General features: G+C 35.3%; 3 protein-coding genes across 3 annotated transcripts; 1 reads left to right on the forward strand and 2 right to left on the reverse strand.

Annotated features, from left to right (window-relative positions):
* Positions 1–345: 345 nt before the first annotated feature.
* LOC141899362 (protein phosphatase 1G-like) lies at positions 346–4,804 on the reverse strand. The gene is made up of 10 exons (XM_074785617.1): positions 4,607–4,804; positions 4,412–4,487; positions 3,807–3,998; positions 3,038–3,417; positions 2,669–2,808; positions 2,487–2,583; positions 2,141–2,375; positions 1,775–1,904; positions 1,606–1,696; positions 346–1,511 (listed from the first exon to the last, which is right to left on the reverse strand). Exons 1-10 carry the CDS (start codon positions 4,715–4,717, stop codon positions 1,260–1,262), a joined length of 1,704 nt encoding a protein of 567 aa, XP_074641718.1. The 5' UTR covers positions 4,718–4,804; the 3' UTR covers positions 346–1,259.
* Positions 4,805–5,273: 469 nt separating this feature from the next.
* Positions 5,274–13,154, forward strand: LOC141898554 (nuclear receptor-binding protein-like). Its single transcript, XM_074784505.1, has 15 exons — positions 5,274–5,528; positions 5,855–5,977; positions 6,654–6,758; positions 6,913–6,996; positions 7,252–7,292; positions 7,382–7,476; positions 7,566–7,649; positions 8,058–8,116; positions 8,930–9,031; positions 9,389–9,521; positions 9,611–9,713; positions 9,817–9,867; positions 9,942–10,116; positions 10,338–10,457; positions 10,814–13,154. The coding sequence occupies exons 1-15, from the start codon at positions 5,394–5,396 to the stop codon at positions 10,901–10,903; spliced, it is 1,500 nt and encodes a 499-aa protein (XP_074640606.1). The 5' UTR covers positions 5,274–5,393; the 3' UTR covers positions 10,904–13,154.
* A 92-nt stretch (positions 13,155–13,246) lies between these two features.
* Positions 13,247–19,971, reverse strand: LOC141899591 (spindle assembly abnormal protein 6 homolog). Its single transcript, XM_074785978.1, has 16 exons — positions 19,895–19,971; positions 17,207–17,267; positions 17,040–17,119; positions 16,833–16,937; positions 16,262–16,418; positions 16,085–16,162; positions 15,882–16,001; positions 15,685–15,801; positions 15,338–15,607; positions 14,884–15,027; positions 14,668–14,793; positions 14,492–14,573; positions 14,294–14,415; positions 14,116–14,217; positions 13,918–14,018; positions 13,247–13,830 (listed from the first exon to the last, which is right to left on the reverse strand). The coding sequence occupies exons 1-16, from the start codon at positions 19,969–19,971 to the stop codon at positions 13,650–13,652; spliced, it is 1,923 nt and encodes a 640-aa protein (XP_074642079.1). The 3' UTR covers positions 13,247–13,649.
* Between the last annotated feature and the right edge of the window lie 15 nt (positions 19,972–19,986).

Consider the following 19,986-nt stretch of genomic DNA (forward strand, 5'->3'; position numbering starts at 1 on the left):
TTCGGTTTGTAGGAGAAAATCCCAAATCTTCAAAGTAGGTAAAATCACCCTGAATTTTACAAGAACATTTCAAATCATCAAATGGTTTCACGATATGATTTTATAAAAAATTTGAATTTTTTTTATAAGCCGTAAAAATAGATAAAATATAAAACAGTTAATGTATTTCGACGTTTTTAGGATTTGCAAAATGACTTATTAAGGCGTATTTTACTAAAACCTCTATTGTAGATGTAGTGTACTCAGACATCGTGGATACCATTGAACTGCTGGCACAGTCTCAATACAGGAAAACAGTCCCAAATCATAAATAAGTAAGAATTAACTCAGATTTCGTATGACTTGTGTATTACAAACAGAAGCATGGAAAATATTCAAGTTTGTACATCATCTTACAGATATTTACAGAAATGACAATACTTCAGCGGCATTTCTATCTAGCGCGCCATCTACAGGGCATTAAGCGCATTAACTTAGGCAATATCGTGACCTAAAAACTAAATTGCTTAGCTTGGCAGTGGTTTCATCGGACGAACAAATCTAACAACAAAACTATCTAACTTTTACATAGTTGATTTTATGTATAAAACATTCATTCACGTAATTCAAGAATTACTACATTTTAAAACTGTCAATAAATTCAATTACCAGGACATTGATTATTACGCTTTGAGACTAACATTTGTCCAAATGCATGTAACAAGATATGATTTTCTGGAATTTGTCATCCATAATTCAGCGTACGTTAATCTATGCAATCAAAAGCATAAATGATGATATAGTTTTATTAGAATGGACTTGAAGTACGTTTACAGAGAATCGAGCATTTTCGCAATCAACGAAATCACAATATCCACCATTATTATCAACCAATAAATAAAGGATGATACCCATGAATTTCATATTAATATATTCAGAAACAAGGTCGCGGTAAAATGCAGTAGCCTCTAGCCTAGATTTTGATATGAAGTATATCGGGACATGAATGAACACAAAGGGCTCCGTATAGGTAGGCACACTGCCAACAACATTAGTACGAAAGGCTTGAATATAAATCAAGATTCCTTTAGAAATGATGCCAAAAAACAGTTGACAGTCACTGGAACTGGAATAGTAGTATAATTATTGCAATTTCACATCTCGAAATACCATAGAGAGATCTAGTGAAACTATCTCGGCAAAAACATCTTACAACGATCAAAACATGTGTCCCATTCCTGCCACTCTATATTCAACGAAATAGACTAAAATTATCGATATTAAGACGCTTCACTATTGCTAGTATTAACTGTACAATCTTGTTCATCCAAACTGCCACTAGGTGTCTCTAGTTTTTGTCGTTTGTTCTCAGCTGCTGTTACTGGTGATGATTCTGTGTTATCATTAGAACAGTCTATATCATCAGACGGACGTTTCTTCGACGGATTAAACTGAACGATAATACACGTCATATTATCACAACCGGTTCCGTCTGTGAAGTGCGCATCCGGCGCCAAAACCTTCATAAAAAGCTGAAAAATTTCAAAACAATAATCAGACTCTGAATCATCATCATCATCATCATCAATATTACAACAAGTGGTAATTAAGAATACGATAGCAAACCTGTTCGCATATCGTTGATAATTTAGCTGGATTCTCTTGTATCAGTTCTTTGTGTATGTAATCAACAACCTCCTGACTAGACATAGAATTCCTGAAAAACATTCCGACAAATTATTATCACAACGACTCAAATTTCGGTTAAACATGTGCCTGCGGTTAAACAACATACCATATTCCATCGCATGCTACAACCATGAATTCATCATTAGGAGTTAGTTCAGCAGTTAGTATATCTGGAAGTGGTGATATCATCTGCTCTTTCAGTGGAAGATCTGTGTTATATTTATATATGTGGTCACCTGTAGTATAAGAAGTAGCCAAGGATAAACTCGCGCCGTGGCCGCACAAGTCAATAAAATAAGATCTAAATATGAGATAGTTCAAGATGCTTCGACCGATTTAAGCCCTATTTTGGTAGTAATTCTGAACTGTGGAGAGAGGGTTCAATTCCACACTTTAATTTAAGATTTACCCAGTAACACATAAATCAAGCCCAAATATCTAATAGAGAAAACACTGTCATTCTGTCTCTTACCGAGCGCTCTCGATAGATTCAATCCAGCGTTAACTCTTCCATCTGAAGTAACGACGCCACCTGCTTTAGTAATACGATCCGATTCGACTTTATCTTCCGGTTTATGATCGATAGACATATCTACCGCTTTACCACCACGACACAGAACACACCGCGAATCACCGACGTTAGCTACGAACAGCTTCTTTTCTCTGAGCAAACACAAAACAGCTGTAGTACCACTACCATACGCTGGCTACAATTATAAGAAAATTACACATTTAACTTATCCAGACCTTACATAAAATTTTGGGTAACGCAGTCATAAAAATCGGTAAACTACATAGAATTCTGTCTAATTTACTACCTCATCTTCTTTAGCCAACATTTCCTGAGTCATATATAAACGTTCACCTTCATCCGTTAACATCTCATCGTCATCGTCATCATCGCCTTCTTCTTCGCTGAGAAAAATTGAATTTGAATTTAATTACGAAACAGATCTAGAGCAGCGAGCGAATGATATCAACAAGCTAATATAATCGTTACCCTTCATCGTCGTCATCATCATCATCTACATAATCCTGATCACTGTCACTAGAATCATCATCACTATCATCATCATCATCATCGTCGTCAATGATATCTTTGATGAGAAGAGCTGTTTTAGAGCTTGTACTCGGTTCACACTATAATACATAACACATATGTAAAACCATTAGCATTTTATCTTGAAACAGATTTCAATTTAACAGTAAAACTTGCGTAAGTCGGATCGCTGTTAGTCCCGCTAGTCCAAAGGATTTTCAAGTACTAGATTATAACCTCATGCATCACGTGTCTACAGAAAAATGTATCGAAGGACCATCGACCATTCAAATCTTTTTTGAAATATCATAGATTCTGAATATCACGAACCTCATCCGATGTTGAGCTGCATTCTGCTACTGAATCCAAATTTTTACTATCAGTCGGGAGTTTTTCTTTCACTTCTGCCGGGGCGGAATCATTTTTATCATCAGACGTACTGCTACTAGGTTCATCCGTCGGGAGTTTTGACGATGTGGATTTACTATTTTCCATTTTGATCGATTCGGCGCTTTGTTCCGAGACGTCAACATTATCACCATTCATATCAGGTTTTGCGTGTCCGTTTATGAGAGCAGGTTTTGATTGTTCCGTATCTTTCTTCGCTTCAGCTTCCGAGTCTTCGTCCTCAATAATTGTTTGGTATTTGGCGCGTAGTTGCTGAATCGGCATTTTAGCTTCCTCGATCAGTTTGGCGGGATCAATAGATTCTAGAAAATACCGAAAACCGGAGGAAATTACGTTTAGATGGTTATGTTATTTCGAAAGAAGATCTAACAATCACTATCATCAGTTGTGAAGGATCAGTTGTAAAGGATCAGTGATAGGTTCTGAAGAGAGTTTTTATGCTTTTCTAATGTTTCTTCATTGTTGTAGCTAGGTTTTAGCATTTGTTCGGAGAAAAACTCTTCTCCCAAAATAAGATTAATTGAAATCGTTGATTAGATGAATTCATATATGCACTGATAAGTTGATTCATTTCAAACTCTTTGATTAGATTAATTAGCATAGTAAATTATGGGAAAATCATTTAGAAATTACAAAAAAAAGAAATTTAACCAATTTTAAATGTAAATGTTTTGTTTAATTATGAACAGACCATCGATTTCTTCATCTTCAAACATTCCACTTATTGTTCGTAATTCACGGAGAATGTCATCTTTCAGAAGATTGGCGTCGAATTCTAGGAAAGATTCTTCTAAAGCTTTTTCCAAATTTCCCTCTTTATAAGTCGGCATCTTTTTGATAAAATCTGGTAAATGCATCGCGCAATACTGAGCAACTTCAGCACCTTTTTCAGAGAAAAAAAAAACACATGTATAAACAATTTCATTTCATGGTATCATCATAGGCGTCCCCAGGAATTTTCATAGGGGGTTCGAATAAGCATCAATCCAGTAGGCCCATCCACAATGTTGGGTGTTTGGTGGGCCTTCCCCAAAAAACTTTGTGAAAATTGGAGGCTTTAGCTGGAGACATTCACCAGGCTCTAAATGAATCATTTAGAGTTAAAAGTCTAGTCAAATCGGCAAGAAAAATCTTGAACATTGGTTACATAGTATCTTGAGAAGTTAGCTATATCGAAAAGGGGGTGCGTTAGCTGCCCCCGCACCCCATATATTATTTTAAATCTATAAACCCCATTATGAGATCGATTGCTTTAATTTCACACATGTTTGTGGCGATTTCCTTTCAATACAATACCTCCATGCCCGTCGTACACTGCGAATAGTGAAGTATTTGTATCCGAGTCAAAATCTGGGCAGCAGCTATGGGCGTCCTAGAAAATAATTGTGGCTAAGATAATTATTGGTTGATTGATTTTTTGCCAATATCCAAATTAGCTTGAAGTATTCAATACAATTCAATTAAAATTGTTGACCAGACCGGCTTCCCTACCTCTTGCGAGGCTCTCCAGCCCTGCATACTCGAGACTCCATACGAATAACTACCAGTCTCTTTATCAAATGATATCTTATCGGTTATAGGAGCAGATAAATACGACCCCATAGTGATGTATAGTAATCAAAATCGTCGAAATTGTTTTATATTTTATTTCATTCACGTATTTCGCGGGACTGGAATATAGTTGGGAAATCCCTCCAATTCGTCATGCAATATGACGTCATTATGTGGCACCGCGTATTTGATTATTTCTTTATCGGGCTTCGAATTGACTGCTGCAACCGGCACTATCATCGATCAGTCCATGGACGTATAAACTAGTTTATACGTCCATGATCAGTCGAGCAAATGAAAGAAATATTAATCAACACTGCATTATGATTTTTCAGTATATTTGTTCTTTTTTAATGCATAAATCAAAATCCATTTTATTTCAAATGATATATTATTTACTTTTCATTCGTTCCTTGCTAAATTTGAAATATAAAAAATCATCACCACCAATTAACATTATTTATAGAAAATGTGAGATACAAAGTGGAGGGTAAACTTCAAATATTTAGGTTCGAAGAAATAGTTGGCATATGCGGGATTCGAAACTACTATCAAATACGCGAAGCCAGCCTGAAGCGTTCTCCATTTTTCACTTCCTGGTTCCTCGTCATTCGTCATTCTTTATTCCTCATGCTGCTGTCTTTCATCGCAGTTTCTTAGTAAAACCACCATCGGAGACGGTTTTTACCCGATCCGGTAAATTCACAGTTACTCGTTTGTCGTCGCGATGACTGGCAGTAAGTCGAGCAATGATCCTGAACCGCACCATTCGTCAGAACACGATAGTGGCGAAGATTCAGAGGACGAGAGCGAAATTTTGGAAGAAAGCCCGTGCGGAAGGTGGCAAAAAAGACGCGAAGAGGTTTGTTATCTTTGAATAATTGATTTAAACATCATTAATGAGTTTAACAAGATTAGATTAACAAGAATGTGTAATATGTGGTGGTATGGTGTGCACTGGGCAAGTTTGTGCATCTGATCTGTGTAACCACTGCCCTGGCAGGGCGGGTCCGACGTGGCCCATTACCAGACAGGCTGTAATTGTTCTGTATAAGCCCTTTCAGTACCATCTGTTTTATACAAAAACATGTTGTTAGTTATTGATTTTGTTTAAGAAATCAGTAAAAAGTGATATTTTAGATTTTATACACATTAATTAAGTCATGTTTTACATTTTATTCCTAATAGATTCAGCAACGAGACATTCCAGGCATTGACAATGCGTTCCTGGCTATGGATACTGAGGAAGGTGTGGAAGTTGTATGGAATGAGGTCCAATTCTCAGAAAAGAGAAATTTTAAAGCACAGCAGGTAGGCCTAGGTTTATATTTCGATTATGGTGAAATATTGCAAAATCTGCCATAGTTTACCCAATGAGTTTAAGACGAGTAAAAATCCCACAATAGGCCTATGTGAATGAATCTAAAAAGTTAATTTAAAAATATTAGAAATATTTTGGGTGGTTGTTACCACCCTTCTTCAGTCTAAAAGGAAATATTTCTAATATCTTTAAATAAACTTTTTAGATGCATTCATATAGGCCTATTGTGGGATTTTTACTTGTCTTATCACGGATTGAACTGGTTGGTTAATGAGAATTATTTAATAAGAAAACCAAACACTGTCTGATTCAAGCATTTTGAAATTGTGTCATGAAATGATGCACTATAAAAAGAGAAGAGAAATCCAGGAAGTTTCCTGTTTTAATGTGAAAGGCTTTTATTCTGAACGCAATCATTTGAATTACTTGAAAAACATACATTTATACAAGGATATAAGATATAGTTTTTTAGTGAAAATAGTTGTTTAGGCCTAAATAGATTCACATAGAAAAGCTTCCAGTTATTGGAATTTAATTAGGTTAAGCCTACTGTATATTTTCAACAAACCAAATAATAATGAATTATGTGAAACTAGATAATTATATGAATTGTATGAAATGGATTTCGAAGCTGTGAAGTCAAATATTTTGTTGTTTTTTTTTTAGGAAAAGATAAAGCATGTGTTTGACAATTTAATCCAACTTGAACATCCCAACATTGTAAAATTCCACAAATATTGGACCGACAAAACTATGACAGATAAACCGAGGGTATGTAAACTCACACTTATTGTATACAGCTGTTAGTGTCGAGTGGTATTTGTTTGGTATATAATGTATTTTTGTGTAGTACATGATGTATTTTTGTGTTGTATATATAATGTATTACAGTTGTGTAACTTCTGTCTGTATTCTATGAATTTAGGTTATCTTCATAACGGAGTACATGTCATCTGGTTCTCTGAAACAGTTTCTAAAGAAAACTAAGAAGAATGCCAAAACGTTGAAGGTAGATTTAAAGCAATATTAAAAAAGGGGGTTCCTTTAGGGGTTAAATAGTTAGATTGAGATGGCTCTCACTCTCATTAGCTCTGTGACATCGTTCTAAGCTAATGTCGTTGTTTTCTGCTCCCTCTTTTCTGAGATGAATTTCAGTTAGGTGACGCTTTCTGATATTACGCAGGTAAGACTTATTTTAGTTAACAACCTTTTCTAGATTCAAGTGATTACTGATATATGTATTTTGTATGTTTCCGGTAACTAGGCGTGGCATCGATGGACTACTCAAATTTTGTCTGCTCTGAGGTTATTATCCAATGATTATCCGTTGAACTCAGATTTCTATTGTCTGTATATTTGAGTTTGGAGTAAATTGAATTATACTTCATTTTCAGTTACTTGCATTCCTGTGATCCGCCAATTATCCATGGCAACCTTTCTTGTGATACAATATTTATTCAGCACAACGGTCTCATCAAAATTGGTTCAGGTAATTAAAAATGTCATGTTTATACTTGGATACATAGTTCCGTATTAAAGCTACTGATTTCACATGAGGAAATGTTTCATGTTTTACAGTTGCTCCTGATGCTATTCACAACCACGTTAAAACTTGTCGCAGTAGCGCGAAAAACATCTATTACATAGCTCCGGAATATGGGGGTAAGAAATCTCTGACTTATAACTCCAGTTCTGACCGACAGCACCTCACTTTCAGTTATATATCATCATCTTTAAAGAGTAAGGCTTTCAATGAAAATGAACACTAACCCTATCGTAAAAGAGAGAATCATATATTGTTTTGAGGTGCTGCTCGGTGATTGATATCAATCTGACAAATTTTGCGCAAAATTATCGCATGATGAAATCTGTTTTCAGGTCTCAACTAAAGCTCCTACATAAAGCGGACACAATATTTCAATTTGACATTATTTGACAAATTTTTCATAGTTACACCTTTTAAGAGGAAATTGATTGACACGAGAAAGAAGGAAATGTGGAGATAAATGTAGTTAGTTGAGGCGTGTGATTGTATATAAATGGGTCTATGATGTGTTTCTCTTCCTACAGGTTCTGCTCCCGTTACTACCGCCGTAGATATTTATTCATTTGGAATTTGTGCGTTGGAGGTAATTAAGACTTATTAAAAAAAAAAAAACGAACAAACGAAACCAACCAAATTCCGGCTGGTGCTCTGTGCTCTTACCTACCTACACATCAAATTCCAATTTCTGTTATCGGTCTGAGTGTATTTAAGCACTAATAGCTCGGACTAAAACCTCTGGTAATGAATGAAATCAATTCGATAAGCGTGAAATTGGTTGTTGATTTATATGTACATATACACACACTGAGATCAGTGTGTGTATATATACATATGAATTCAAAGACTGGCAAAATGTTTTATTCCTTTTAATTGTGTAGAAAATGAGCGGTAAGTACACTAATATGACGATCCTATCCGATCTCTTGTTTGATTCGTTTTATCGAGCGATAGTTTGATAGGATCTCTCAATAATCGGTGGACGTTTATTTCTGCCTCCCGTGTAAATCTGTCGATAAAGTATATATTTGCGCAAATACATCTTGCTGTTTCGTTCGTCGTCAATGATGAATCTTGCTGTTCACGTATTATTGTTCTTTATGTGCAAATATATACTTTATCAGATTTACTATAAGATTTATTGACTACCTTGGAAAACAAACGCGTGCTCCTTATGTTTGACCCGCTGAAATAATATACTTGTTTCTTTGTACGTAAATTTATCTATCGATGTTCATGTGCTTTACCTCCCGACTTATTGGGTTCACGAAGACAGACTTTCTGACTAGACTCTGGCCACACAAAATACAGAAATGAATCGACGAGATTGTTTTTCCAGGGTAGTCCATTATGGATTTTTTATCCGATTTTAATTGAGGCGTTTATTTTTACGTTTCAGATGGCAACGCTTCATATACACGGTAATGGCGACGGTGGGGGATATGTAACTGAAGACTCCATCATCAAAACTCTAGATCTAATTGACGATCCTTCAAAAAGGGTAAGAATATTTTGATTCTCTGAAAAATGAGCCATGAAAATTTGGTCCATGTAGAATTATTGAGAAATACAATTTTCGTTACACTTCTGCACAAGTTTAGTAGTGTAAAAGATGGAAATTGGCTTATACAAAAACTACTGAATTACTAGTTTACTAAGATATAGAGAGAAAATAATAGAGTAAAAGATGATAGAGTATCGACTTAGGAGGAGTCTACCATTATTTAGATATGAAAGTGATACATACAGTCCTTGAAATTTGCAATTTTATCCTTGAAAACTCCTTGAATTCTGGAATGACTGATCTGTAGGGACCCTGATAGATATTTGAGTTGCAAGTTTATTTTGTTTTATTCAGGATTTTATCGCCAAGTGTTTAAGTCGTGAACCGGGAAAACGTCCTACAGCCAGAGACCTGCTCTTCCATCCAGTATTATTTGAAGTGCATTCGTTGAAGATTTTATCAGCGCATTGTTTTATAAATTATTCAGGTAATACTTTATCTAGATCCAAATTTGATAGTTCTCCGTGAACCGGGTCAAAGTTGTTGTAAATTAATTTGAAATAAAAAAATTTCCAGATCAAGGTTTATTACCTGAGCATGTGACGAATGCTGCTCATGATACGAAGGATCCGAATAAAGTGATAGCAGAAGTAAAACGTCTGGATTCAGTGCAATGGAAGTAAGTTATTTATACATATATTTTAATATTGCTTTGTTGTTCTTTTAAAAAATGAATTTCTTGTGTAGCGGTTGCTGATATTCTTGATTTCGATAATTTTCAGAATTAGTCAAGTCCCTTCTCTAGACTTAGAGAAATTTCTAGAAGATGTTCGGTACGTATTCGACACAATTTTACGAAGTAAATCTTTTGAAATGAGTCTTTCAACTGATGTGTTTATTTCTTTAGAAATGGAAGCTTTCCACTAACTGCATTTGAGATTAACCAGCCATCACAGCCACGTCCACGGGCGATATCTCCGGAAGTAGCCGAATCTGTGAAATCTGATACCCCTGAACCATTAGAGGGTCGACATATAGTTAATATATGTTGTACTATACGACAAGTAGAAGGAAGTGTTCAAGTGAGCGGACTACTTACTCTTTTTTAAGAGCTCAACTGCTCCCAAAAATTTAGAAATATTCTCAAAATCAGAATAGTTTCTAGATCATTTTCATATCAATTATTAAACAATTTTTGTTGTCGAAGTGATCTCCTTTGGTGAAAACCAAATCGAAATCAGATCGTTGTAACTTTTATGAAATTGTTAAACTGTTATTTGGATATTTGGTTTTTCGTTTCTAGTTGAATCTAGTGATGCGAATGGATGATAAAATGAACAGACAGTTGACGTGTGAAGTTTCTGACGAGGATTCGTCTCATGCCTTATCAGATGAGTTAGTTTACTATGGATTCATAAATGATGTAAGTTTACTCTACAGTTAGGCTTTGACAGACATTGTGTCATTATGTTTTCGATATCATATTCTAAAGACCCAGTTTCATTATTTCAATGTAGAAAAGTCACAAGTTATGGTTTAACCCTCATGAATTACAGAATTTACCAAATTTTTTTTTTACCTGAGGAAAATATTGTATTATCGTGAAAAACTTCAGGGTCCAGTTCCACAGTTCTGAGTTATGATTTGACTCGTGATTTAACCCATTGAAAAATGAACTAACTTTAACTCAGAGATAACTCTAACTCACAACTGTGGAACTGGGTCCAGTACATATTTGCAGAGTTATTCATCGTTTAAATCATCATCATCTTTTTGCAGACGGATCGAGAAAAAGTGGCTCATTTGATCGACGAAACTCGGAGAAATTACCACACATCCGATAGTAAAATAGTAACACAGTCTGCATGACTAGACCACTGGTCTTTGATTAATTATCTATAATGGAAATAAACTACTATCGTATATCATAGAAGGTTCATTCGTTCAAAGTCCTGCATTTTACCATGACAGAAGCTTCGTGTGGTTTAAATGGTAATATGTGCAGGCGTGGTATTTAGTGGTAATGTTTCTGTACCAAACCAGTATTGCCTGTTTAGACAGTACAGACATGCGCGTGCAACCTGAGAACACGTCTGAACGCATCGTCATTGAGCAGGACACATCTGGATATTCTCGCGTACTTACATTCACTCGCAGTTTGTATGAAAGACTGTTTCGGTGGATTTTTCTGAGATTTTATACTGGAATATTTCTTGGGATTTTCAGTGCACCTGATCTGTACGTTTGTATCGGCATCTACGAGTGTCCACTACTATTCATTTGCGAGTGGACACAATTTACGTAGGATGTAATGATACGAGATACATTGTGTTATATTTAAAGTGTTTCAAAATTTTCATCGACTCGAAACAGCTGTCAAATCTTAATTTATTAAAGAAAAGGCTTTGGAAATTTCTTATTTTATGACATTGAATTAAATTAATTATCTTGCACATATGTATCAACATTTAAGAAGAAAAAAGTAATTTCTTTGTGTCAGATATGAGAATTATTGTAGTGTGGCTGCTGTTATTTAAGATTTTCTGAACTTTTCAATCTTCAGTAAAAGAAAGTAGACTGGTTAAAGTAATTCCCGCCATGTCTGTTCATGGCGACAATGTTTTTGTCATTGGCTGCCATTGGTGGTTAGAATATCTACATCGATGAATACACGAGCACTAAGTAACTGGGCGTATAAATTCGTCGATAAATTCTGTGGTTTCAATCCGGCAAAAGATATAGTTTGTGTCCCTAGCTTTACTTACTAGATTCTTCAGCTTTATAGACTGCTTTTGATTTGTACGGGGATGTGAGGAACTGATTGCTGGCACAGTAAAAACGCTGTATATTTTTCTGATACTGGTGGCAAAAGGTTTTTTCTAATATATATATATATATGAAAGGTGCTATTACTTGGCTTGTAAAAAATATTTGTCCTGCCATGCTGAATTTTAAAACTTGTAAATAAGTGGCTCTATGTTGATAAATGTTAGCCAGAACGAATTACTGTGTAAATATATAAATCAGCTGTAATCTTTGAATTGATTAAGTTGTAGACATAGAGAACACTGATACTGCATGAGGAATAGTAAATCAATGTTTGGCTACGGCTCATTTTTTGGTATAATTCGCTTACAGTGAAGTTTCTCACACGCGGTTTTAAGTGAATGTAGTGGTCAGATTTTCTTCGATTTTAATGTAAATGGTAATATTGTGTGGATACTTAACAACGTAGTCGGGATCCAGTTCTACTGTTATGACTAAGTTCATTCTGAAGGTTACACGTATTAAACTTTGAACCGTGGTACCCGATGTTTAAATATGACCTACCGGTATTCCAATGCAATCTTCTGTAAATTACAATTGTGTCAGAAGTCACTTCAATTAACTTAAATGATAACTATTATACTTGTACACATTCTCTCTGTATGTAATTTGACACTGTGAATTCTGCACCGAAGCTTCCATTCGATTCGAATCTGTGGCAGTGCATTTATTTTGTGTGGATTTCACATTTTGATTCGTTTTCCTCGAATTATTTCAAAGCAACTTGTCATGAGAATAAAATGTCATAATTTGCAAAAAAGCTCCATGGTTAGTGTTTAATAGTCTAAAGTAATTGAGCCTATACTTGAAGTTACTCAAATAAGTTACCCTTCTTACTGTGAAACTGCGCTTGAAGGGAATATTTCTGGTTATTCGGCTATTGCTTGCGTCATCATGTGAAACTGTGCAGTGCAGGCAGCTCAGCAGAAAAGTAGGAAGATTGATTCTTTTTGAAAACTCCAATTTGTGCATTAGAGCTGCTAGGATTAATACATTCACCAAGTCAGGGACCAGTTCCATTAAGATTTGGGGGTCTTAACTCATTGAGAACGAGCAAAGAACCTCCTCAATATTATTCGCTCAGTCATTTGGCAGATGTGCAATTTTTGCTCTCTGTGCAGAATTCCCTACGCCAACCCTGTACGATAGACTCCTGCATTCTAAGGACAACTGGAATCGTTTTTGTTTATATCATCACCAGTTTCTGGAGAACATCCTTGATTATAGTTCTATCAACCCTCGATACTAGATTACCAGATGCTATGCATGATACTATCCTATCTTTATATTACTCCTTGGAATATACTTGTACATAACCAGAAAGAATACATCAGAAAATGAACATTTTTTAACAGGTGCTATATTTAAATTTATTGAATTTTGAATCTACTGAAATACAAGAGGATAGACAGTGGAAATATATATATACAACCAGCCAGCTAGCTGTAATAATAATTATATACACAGCATATCATATATAGTTATAGTATGTAAGATTAAGTACTAAGATACACAGGTAACTCTAGTTTCAGTTATACACTAACTATACAAATATTCTACGATTATTTATTTCTAATCTATATTTGTGTACAATCACTGTAACAGTTGTAAGTACTGGCAGACTACAAATACAAATAGATCGTTTATCACAAATATTTGTATGAATATTCAATAAACTGAGGAATGACCAGCAATTCCCCTAAGCGTACAAATTATAGAATCAAGTCATATATGAGTTCAATAACCTACATAAAGTTCATATTATCTGAATGAATCTTTAATTGTCTTCCTAAGAAACCTTAGTTTGACTAGGAAAATAGGCAGATGGTGTTGTTTTCTGAGGTGGTTTCTGAACGGCATTTTTGGCAACTTGTCCAGCGATGTTGGGCGAATTAGCTCGCGGATTGCTCGATCTGAGTGGAACTCCATCTCCTTGTTGTAAATACTTTAAATCCAAAGCTGGTGGATTGCTACAAAAAATAGAATCCAGAACTATAAACGAGCACAAGAACAGATACTGGTACATGTATAACCGAAATATGGTAAGGAAAACATACTTTTCCTTATTTGTTTTCACATTTGTAGACCCAGAATCAACCTTTTCTTCCGCAATCGTCGATGGTTTAAGAGCAGATATCCTGTCACGGCCAAAACCGAGCTGAAATAATAAAGCATCCAATAATTGAAAATCATCAACTGATTCGGTATGTAAATGCGAGGTAAGTAAATCGTAAAAATTATCGAGCTGCACTCACCTGTGGAGCGCTGTAATTTCTACTAAGACCTGATGCAGCGAATCCTGAATCGGAACCCTTCAACGGAGCGGACATATTAGATGCTGGAGTGCTCGTGTTACGCTAAAAAACAGAAACAGTTTCATCAAATTTCATCAAAACATCAGTTGTGTGATACTCGAGAGACAACAACACTTACAGGTTGTGAAACTAGAGGTCTTGTATATGAGTTAATAGCTAGGTTTTTTAGAGGGGGTGGGTCTACACTACGTTGAGCCGACATCTGATTCTCAGTTATCTGTCTATTCAACCAATTTATCACTGAAAATACAATCAGTTCGTATTCATTCAAGGTAAAACACGCGACTGATCGTTAAAACTATTATTCAATACACACCATTTTCATTAGTTTTCAACAGTTGTTTACTTTCCTCGAGTTTCTTTACTGTAGCATCCAGTGATTCAGTCAATTTACCGTTCTATATTTTAGAAAATAAAGTCCTTTTATCAGTAAATCAATGAAAACCAACTCTTTATAATCTAGCGGTCCAAAATATCTAACTCTTAATGTACCTCATCCTCAGATTGTTTCAGGGTAGTTTTAGTCGATTCTAATTCTTTCTTCAACGTTTCGATCTCTTGTTCGCGTTCTCCCAATAATTTCTCCTGTTCTGTAGTGATCTGATTTCGTAATTTCACCTGAAATACAAGTGTATGAAACCATTAAACCTGACAAGATGCACACAAGATAATTAGTTGAATAGTCTGAACACTGATTCTGATCTCTACCTTGGCGTGATAGTTCCTTATTTCACCCTGTAATCTTTTAATAATCTCATTTCCTTTGACTAGTTCTTCGGACATTGTTTTTATTGATGTTTCTAGTTTTCCGATGTGTTTCAGTTTTCTTTCCATTTCCTCAGCCATCTTTTTCTATCGACAGCAAAATATAAATCATATGAGTTGATCTGCTTTGTTCTGGTAACAATATTATTGTAACCACTTCCAGAATCTCTGCATTAGCAGGGTTCACACTTTAAATGTCATTCCAGAATTTTAGGACTTGTGAGGAGTATTAAAAGAAGTTACAAAAATTGGAAAATATTGACATGATGGTAATGTATTTCACGAACTTTCTCTAATACCTAATAAGGTCCTTGAAACTGATTCTTCAATTTAGAGGACTTATCAAGAAATTCTAGAAATATGAACCGCGTTTTGGAGAGAATTTAAAAAATCCAACCTTTTGTTCCTGTTCGGAATGAAGAATATCCTGTGTTTTCTCGATCAACATTTCCCGATCGCGAGATTCCTGATCAGCGACGGCAATTCGCGTGTGGAGTTGGTTTATGATTTTTTCCTGTTCGTGGTAATCTCCGTCTAACGAAGCGTTGTCTTTACGTAATGATGACAGCTCCTGTTTAGCGTGGTGATGATCCTCCTCGAGACCGCTCAGTCGTGATTTTAGCTCTCGAATCAGCGACTCGTGTTTGTATCTCATATCCGTCAAATCCTAATTTTAAATGACAAGATCTCGTTATCAATTTACCGATTAACTCTTAATGATTTCGATGAAATGATGAAGCTCACCTTATTTGAGTTTTCTAAATCATAGACTCTCGACTCCATATTTTTGACAATTTTCAAATGAGCAGTTTCCAATTCTTTTCGCTCCTTCTCATAACGCTGTTGGCTCGAGGTTTGAACCTACAACGCAAGTTGAATATATCATTCTAAAAGAGATCAACGTTTTTATAAAATGCGTTCAGTTCAGACGTAAAACTAACCTGTAGATATTTCTCTTTTTCCATCGTTATTTGTTGCGAATATTTGTTATTCAGCTCTTGAGTTTTCTGATTTAAATCAAGTTTCACTTGATCCAGTTCCTGACACCTGTCAGACAATGCCTAGAATTTAGAGTTGAATTGTTAGAAAGAGCTAATCAGTATTTGGCAGTGTTAAATAGGACAAACATTTAATCATGTATTACTTGTTGAGTTTGAGAGAGTTTTGTCTTTAATTCATCTTCAGTTGTTTCTAGTTTCACATTCAATTCATGAATCTGATCCTGAAAAAAAAAGACTCATGATTGTATAGAAAATCGATGGCAACAAGACTATAGAAATAGGCACAAGTTTGTGGACTCATGAAAAGTCCGATATTCTACCTTAGCTAATTTCAGACAGTCAGCGAGGTACTTTTTAACATCAGTATCGCGGCCGGGCAGAAATCTCAGTGATAAATGCGTGAGGTGTTTGAATGGATTAGTTTCAACAATGTTTAAACACCACGAATCTTTATCCGATCCAAACTGAAGTAAATATCTGAAATTATACAAACTAAAATTACTCCTAAATCAAGCGAGCCACGTGTCTTAAGGGGAGTTTAATTCTCACGCCAACAATAGCGTGTAGCTTTAGTCAGGACACCAGAGAACTCCCTGACAAGTAAAAATGGAGGTAAAGAGGAACAATTTCACAGGTTCGGGAATATTGGAGTAATATTAATGGAAGAAAGTTGTGCTTCATATCAAATAAGTTTGAAGGCAAAATTTGAATGAGAACTACCAGCAATGAAAAATAGTTCAATGAGTGAATGAATTTCTTAGAATCGATTGCTCAAATTTTCTTTAACCCCGCGTCAGATCTTTGTTGATAAGTCCTAAAACTATCGCGTAATCAGATTGTAAATGTAACTTTTTTTGGACGGAGAGAATCCATCGTCCACCCTTTACTCACCGTGGACTTTCTTTATCCTGCTCCTCTAAACACAAATGTAACAGGTCTATAAACTTTTGAGGAAAAGCCCCAAAATCTACCAACAATCCTTGCTGACATTTCAAACTGAAATAATACGAAAGTAATAACATAATTAATTTCAGTTAAAATTGAAGCACTTAAAATCAATTTGAGTCATAAATCGATCAATAATAAATGAAACTTTACCTTTGAAAATCTTCCTCTCCCAAACGTAGTGTATACAAGAAAAACAAGTCATTTTCATCAGTCAGTCGAACCACTAATTCCTACAACAACGAACACAAACTCAACATCCAACATCAAGATGATTAAAATATATACTTGATTTTCAGGACAATTTCATTTTCAACTACCTTGCGATGAAGCGGAGCAGTATGGACATACAGTTCTATTGTAACCAGAATACCAATTTGCCTGAAGATATATTTGTTGAACAAATTAAGTTATCGAACAAACATTCACCCAATAAATAGGGCTGGAGCTTGTTACATTTAAGTAGGGATTTCAGGTTGAAAATTTCTATGTGTCCTATGTGTCTTTCTAATAGCTTAAAATGAAGAAGGGGATAGCATAAGCATACAGCACTTTACAGAATCAAAATTGGTCAAGTGGTTCAAAAGTTATAAGCAATCTAAGGGTGGAAATTTGGGGTATTTTTGTCATTTGATTGCGCAATACACTTTAGTTCATTTCCAATGAAAGTATCAGACAGGAAGTGTCTAGGTTTTGCTGCTTTTTAGCCAGATAAAGGAATTAAATTCAACATTAAAACCAATATAACTCCGAGAATTTTTATCTGTTTAAAACCAAACTTGGTCAGTATGTTGTCTATACAAAGTTTGTTTAGATTCATGTAAGTAATTGCACAAATATGTAAATTAGGCTAATTTGCATACTAATTATCTAATTAATACCCACTTCTATAACCATTAACACGCAATACTATAGTTTATTTCTCAAGATAAATGATACTTAAGACATGGAATATCAATTTTGAGATAATGTACCGAAGATATCGTGCATCAGGGTGATACTGATTACCACGGTAACCATAAGGTAAGTATCAAGGCGGCCATCTTGAATCTAATTAACTACATCTTTAATGTATTTAGTTGATTCGATATGGCCTTATAGACCTTTATTATTTGAAATAACTAATCTTAGTGGATAAGTTCAATGTTTTAAAGCCTTCTGAAATAAAAGATACTAATAATATCATTATATTTCAGATACTCACTTGCCGCAGAAGAATAGGATAAAGCGTTGAAGAGATCTACGTACTACATGGTTTTCCGAAATTAAATCAAATTGAAATGAATAGAAAAGCCTTTGTTTTTCTTTAGAGATCCCTAGGCCCTAACAGATTTACCCATGAAATATCTATATCATGATATCTCAAATTGAGGCTCGAGGAATGGCGGCCATCTTGTTTTGCGTCGATATTTCATCGGAAAGTCAATTTTAAAAAAGTATGTCATGTTTGGTATCTAATTAAAGGTCTCCTTCTAGGCAAGTCATTCGAATGAAAAAGAAAATTGATAATATAATCCTCTAGAATATATTTGATTAACCATTGGTTGGTGGGTATTTTAGGCCTAGCAGCGGCAGTTATTTAGCGAAAGGGTCGACAATTGGAATTGAAAAACCATGAACAAATGATAACAACTGCTTTTCAGGGGGATATCCTAGTATTCAAGATGAGATGATTACCTAAAGGTGAAGCAGATAGGAAAAATAAAATTTCTTTTTAGCAAAAAATGAGCTAAAATTTAGACAAAACTTGGATTCTTGTGCAAAATACTCAAATTTTTTAAATTGGATAGGCCTAACCATTATTCGTCTTATATATTGCCGATTTCGTAATAAAGTATGAGTTTAATGAGTGAAAGTGACGTTTTACTTGCTAAATTGACATTTAGATTGGTAAAAATGAACCAGGAAGTGTTTTGATTGATCAGCTGGCAGCCGGTGTGAGCCGGCAGTGACCCGGATGTAAACAATTTGAAGCGCCTTGCCGACTTTAGGTCAAAATCCGCGAAAGACTACTCAATCAATCTTAAAAGTAATAATTGAAAACAATATATAAAGTATCTTATTTTATCATGTAGTAGAGTGCAAGTTGTTATTATTATTAATTTTAGCGTATGAGCACTTTGAAGTGTGTTTACGACGTTTTCCGAGTGATACAGGGCCTACCAAAACTTGCACGCACCGACATGCTCTACTTGAAACATGTTCTTAAAATATTCTGAGGTCAAATATCCAGCCAATCAGCAGCCGGCTCGCGGATTTGACCCAAAAAATTGCATGCGTTTTTCACGTGTTTGAAAAATGCATGAACAAACATGGCCGCCATCTTGTTTCCTAGAAATGAGCCGACGCGCGCCGAACTACGACTTATTGCTCCGTAACTAGGCAAGATACACTCATGAAATTTACACCACAACAAATAACCGGTAAATTGAGTATACTGAGCAAGTTTGGCTTCAATCGGATATAGAATATAGAATTTTTTATGAGCGATTGAAAATTTGAAGCGTGGAAAACGCTAATTATGACACATTTTGATCACGTGACCTGAAATCCCTAATTTAAGAGTGAATGATATCAATTGTGAAAAGTCCTTGAGCAGCCCAACCTGAGCTCCACCAAAAACCCTTAAGTGTCTGATAGGCCACAGACACAACAGTACTGTAGACACTTTGTTACTTCTATCCGCAGAGAAGATGATCGGTCCTCTATCTACTACGATCGGTTTTAAGAAACCAGATTTCTACTCAAGTCACAGTGATTTGAAAGTAATTATTGAGAAAACTTTCTCTCTTCTTCATGTTCTTGTTCATGTTGTTGAAGAGGTTGTATTGGAAGGAAGGGAGATGATGGGAGAAATTGTGCCAGCCAGCAGGCAAACTGCACTGTGGCAAGTGAGGGTGTGGAAAACAATGGACGTTTGGACTCAATTCCCTTAAACTCATCGGAGAATATTACTGAAACACTCTAATAAGTTAAGACAAAGATTTACCGCAAAATAACAAACATACTTATCATCCCTGTCATTACTCTTTACGACAACGGGCAACTTTTTCGAGAACAATTCTTTGCTGCTGACTGTCGCCATTTTTTCAAAGTTTAG

Source organism: Tubulanus polymorphus, chromosome 2 (genome assembly GCF_964204645.1).
Source record: "Tubulanus polymorphus chromosome 2, tnTubPoly1.2, whole genome shotgun sequence".
NCBI lineage: Eukaryota > Metazoa > Nemertea > Palaeonemertea > Tubulaniformes > Tubulanidae > Tubulanus > Tubulanus polymorphus.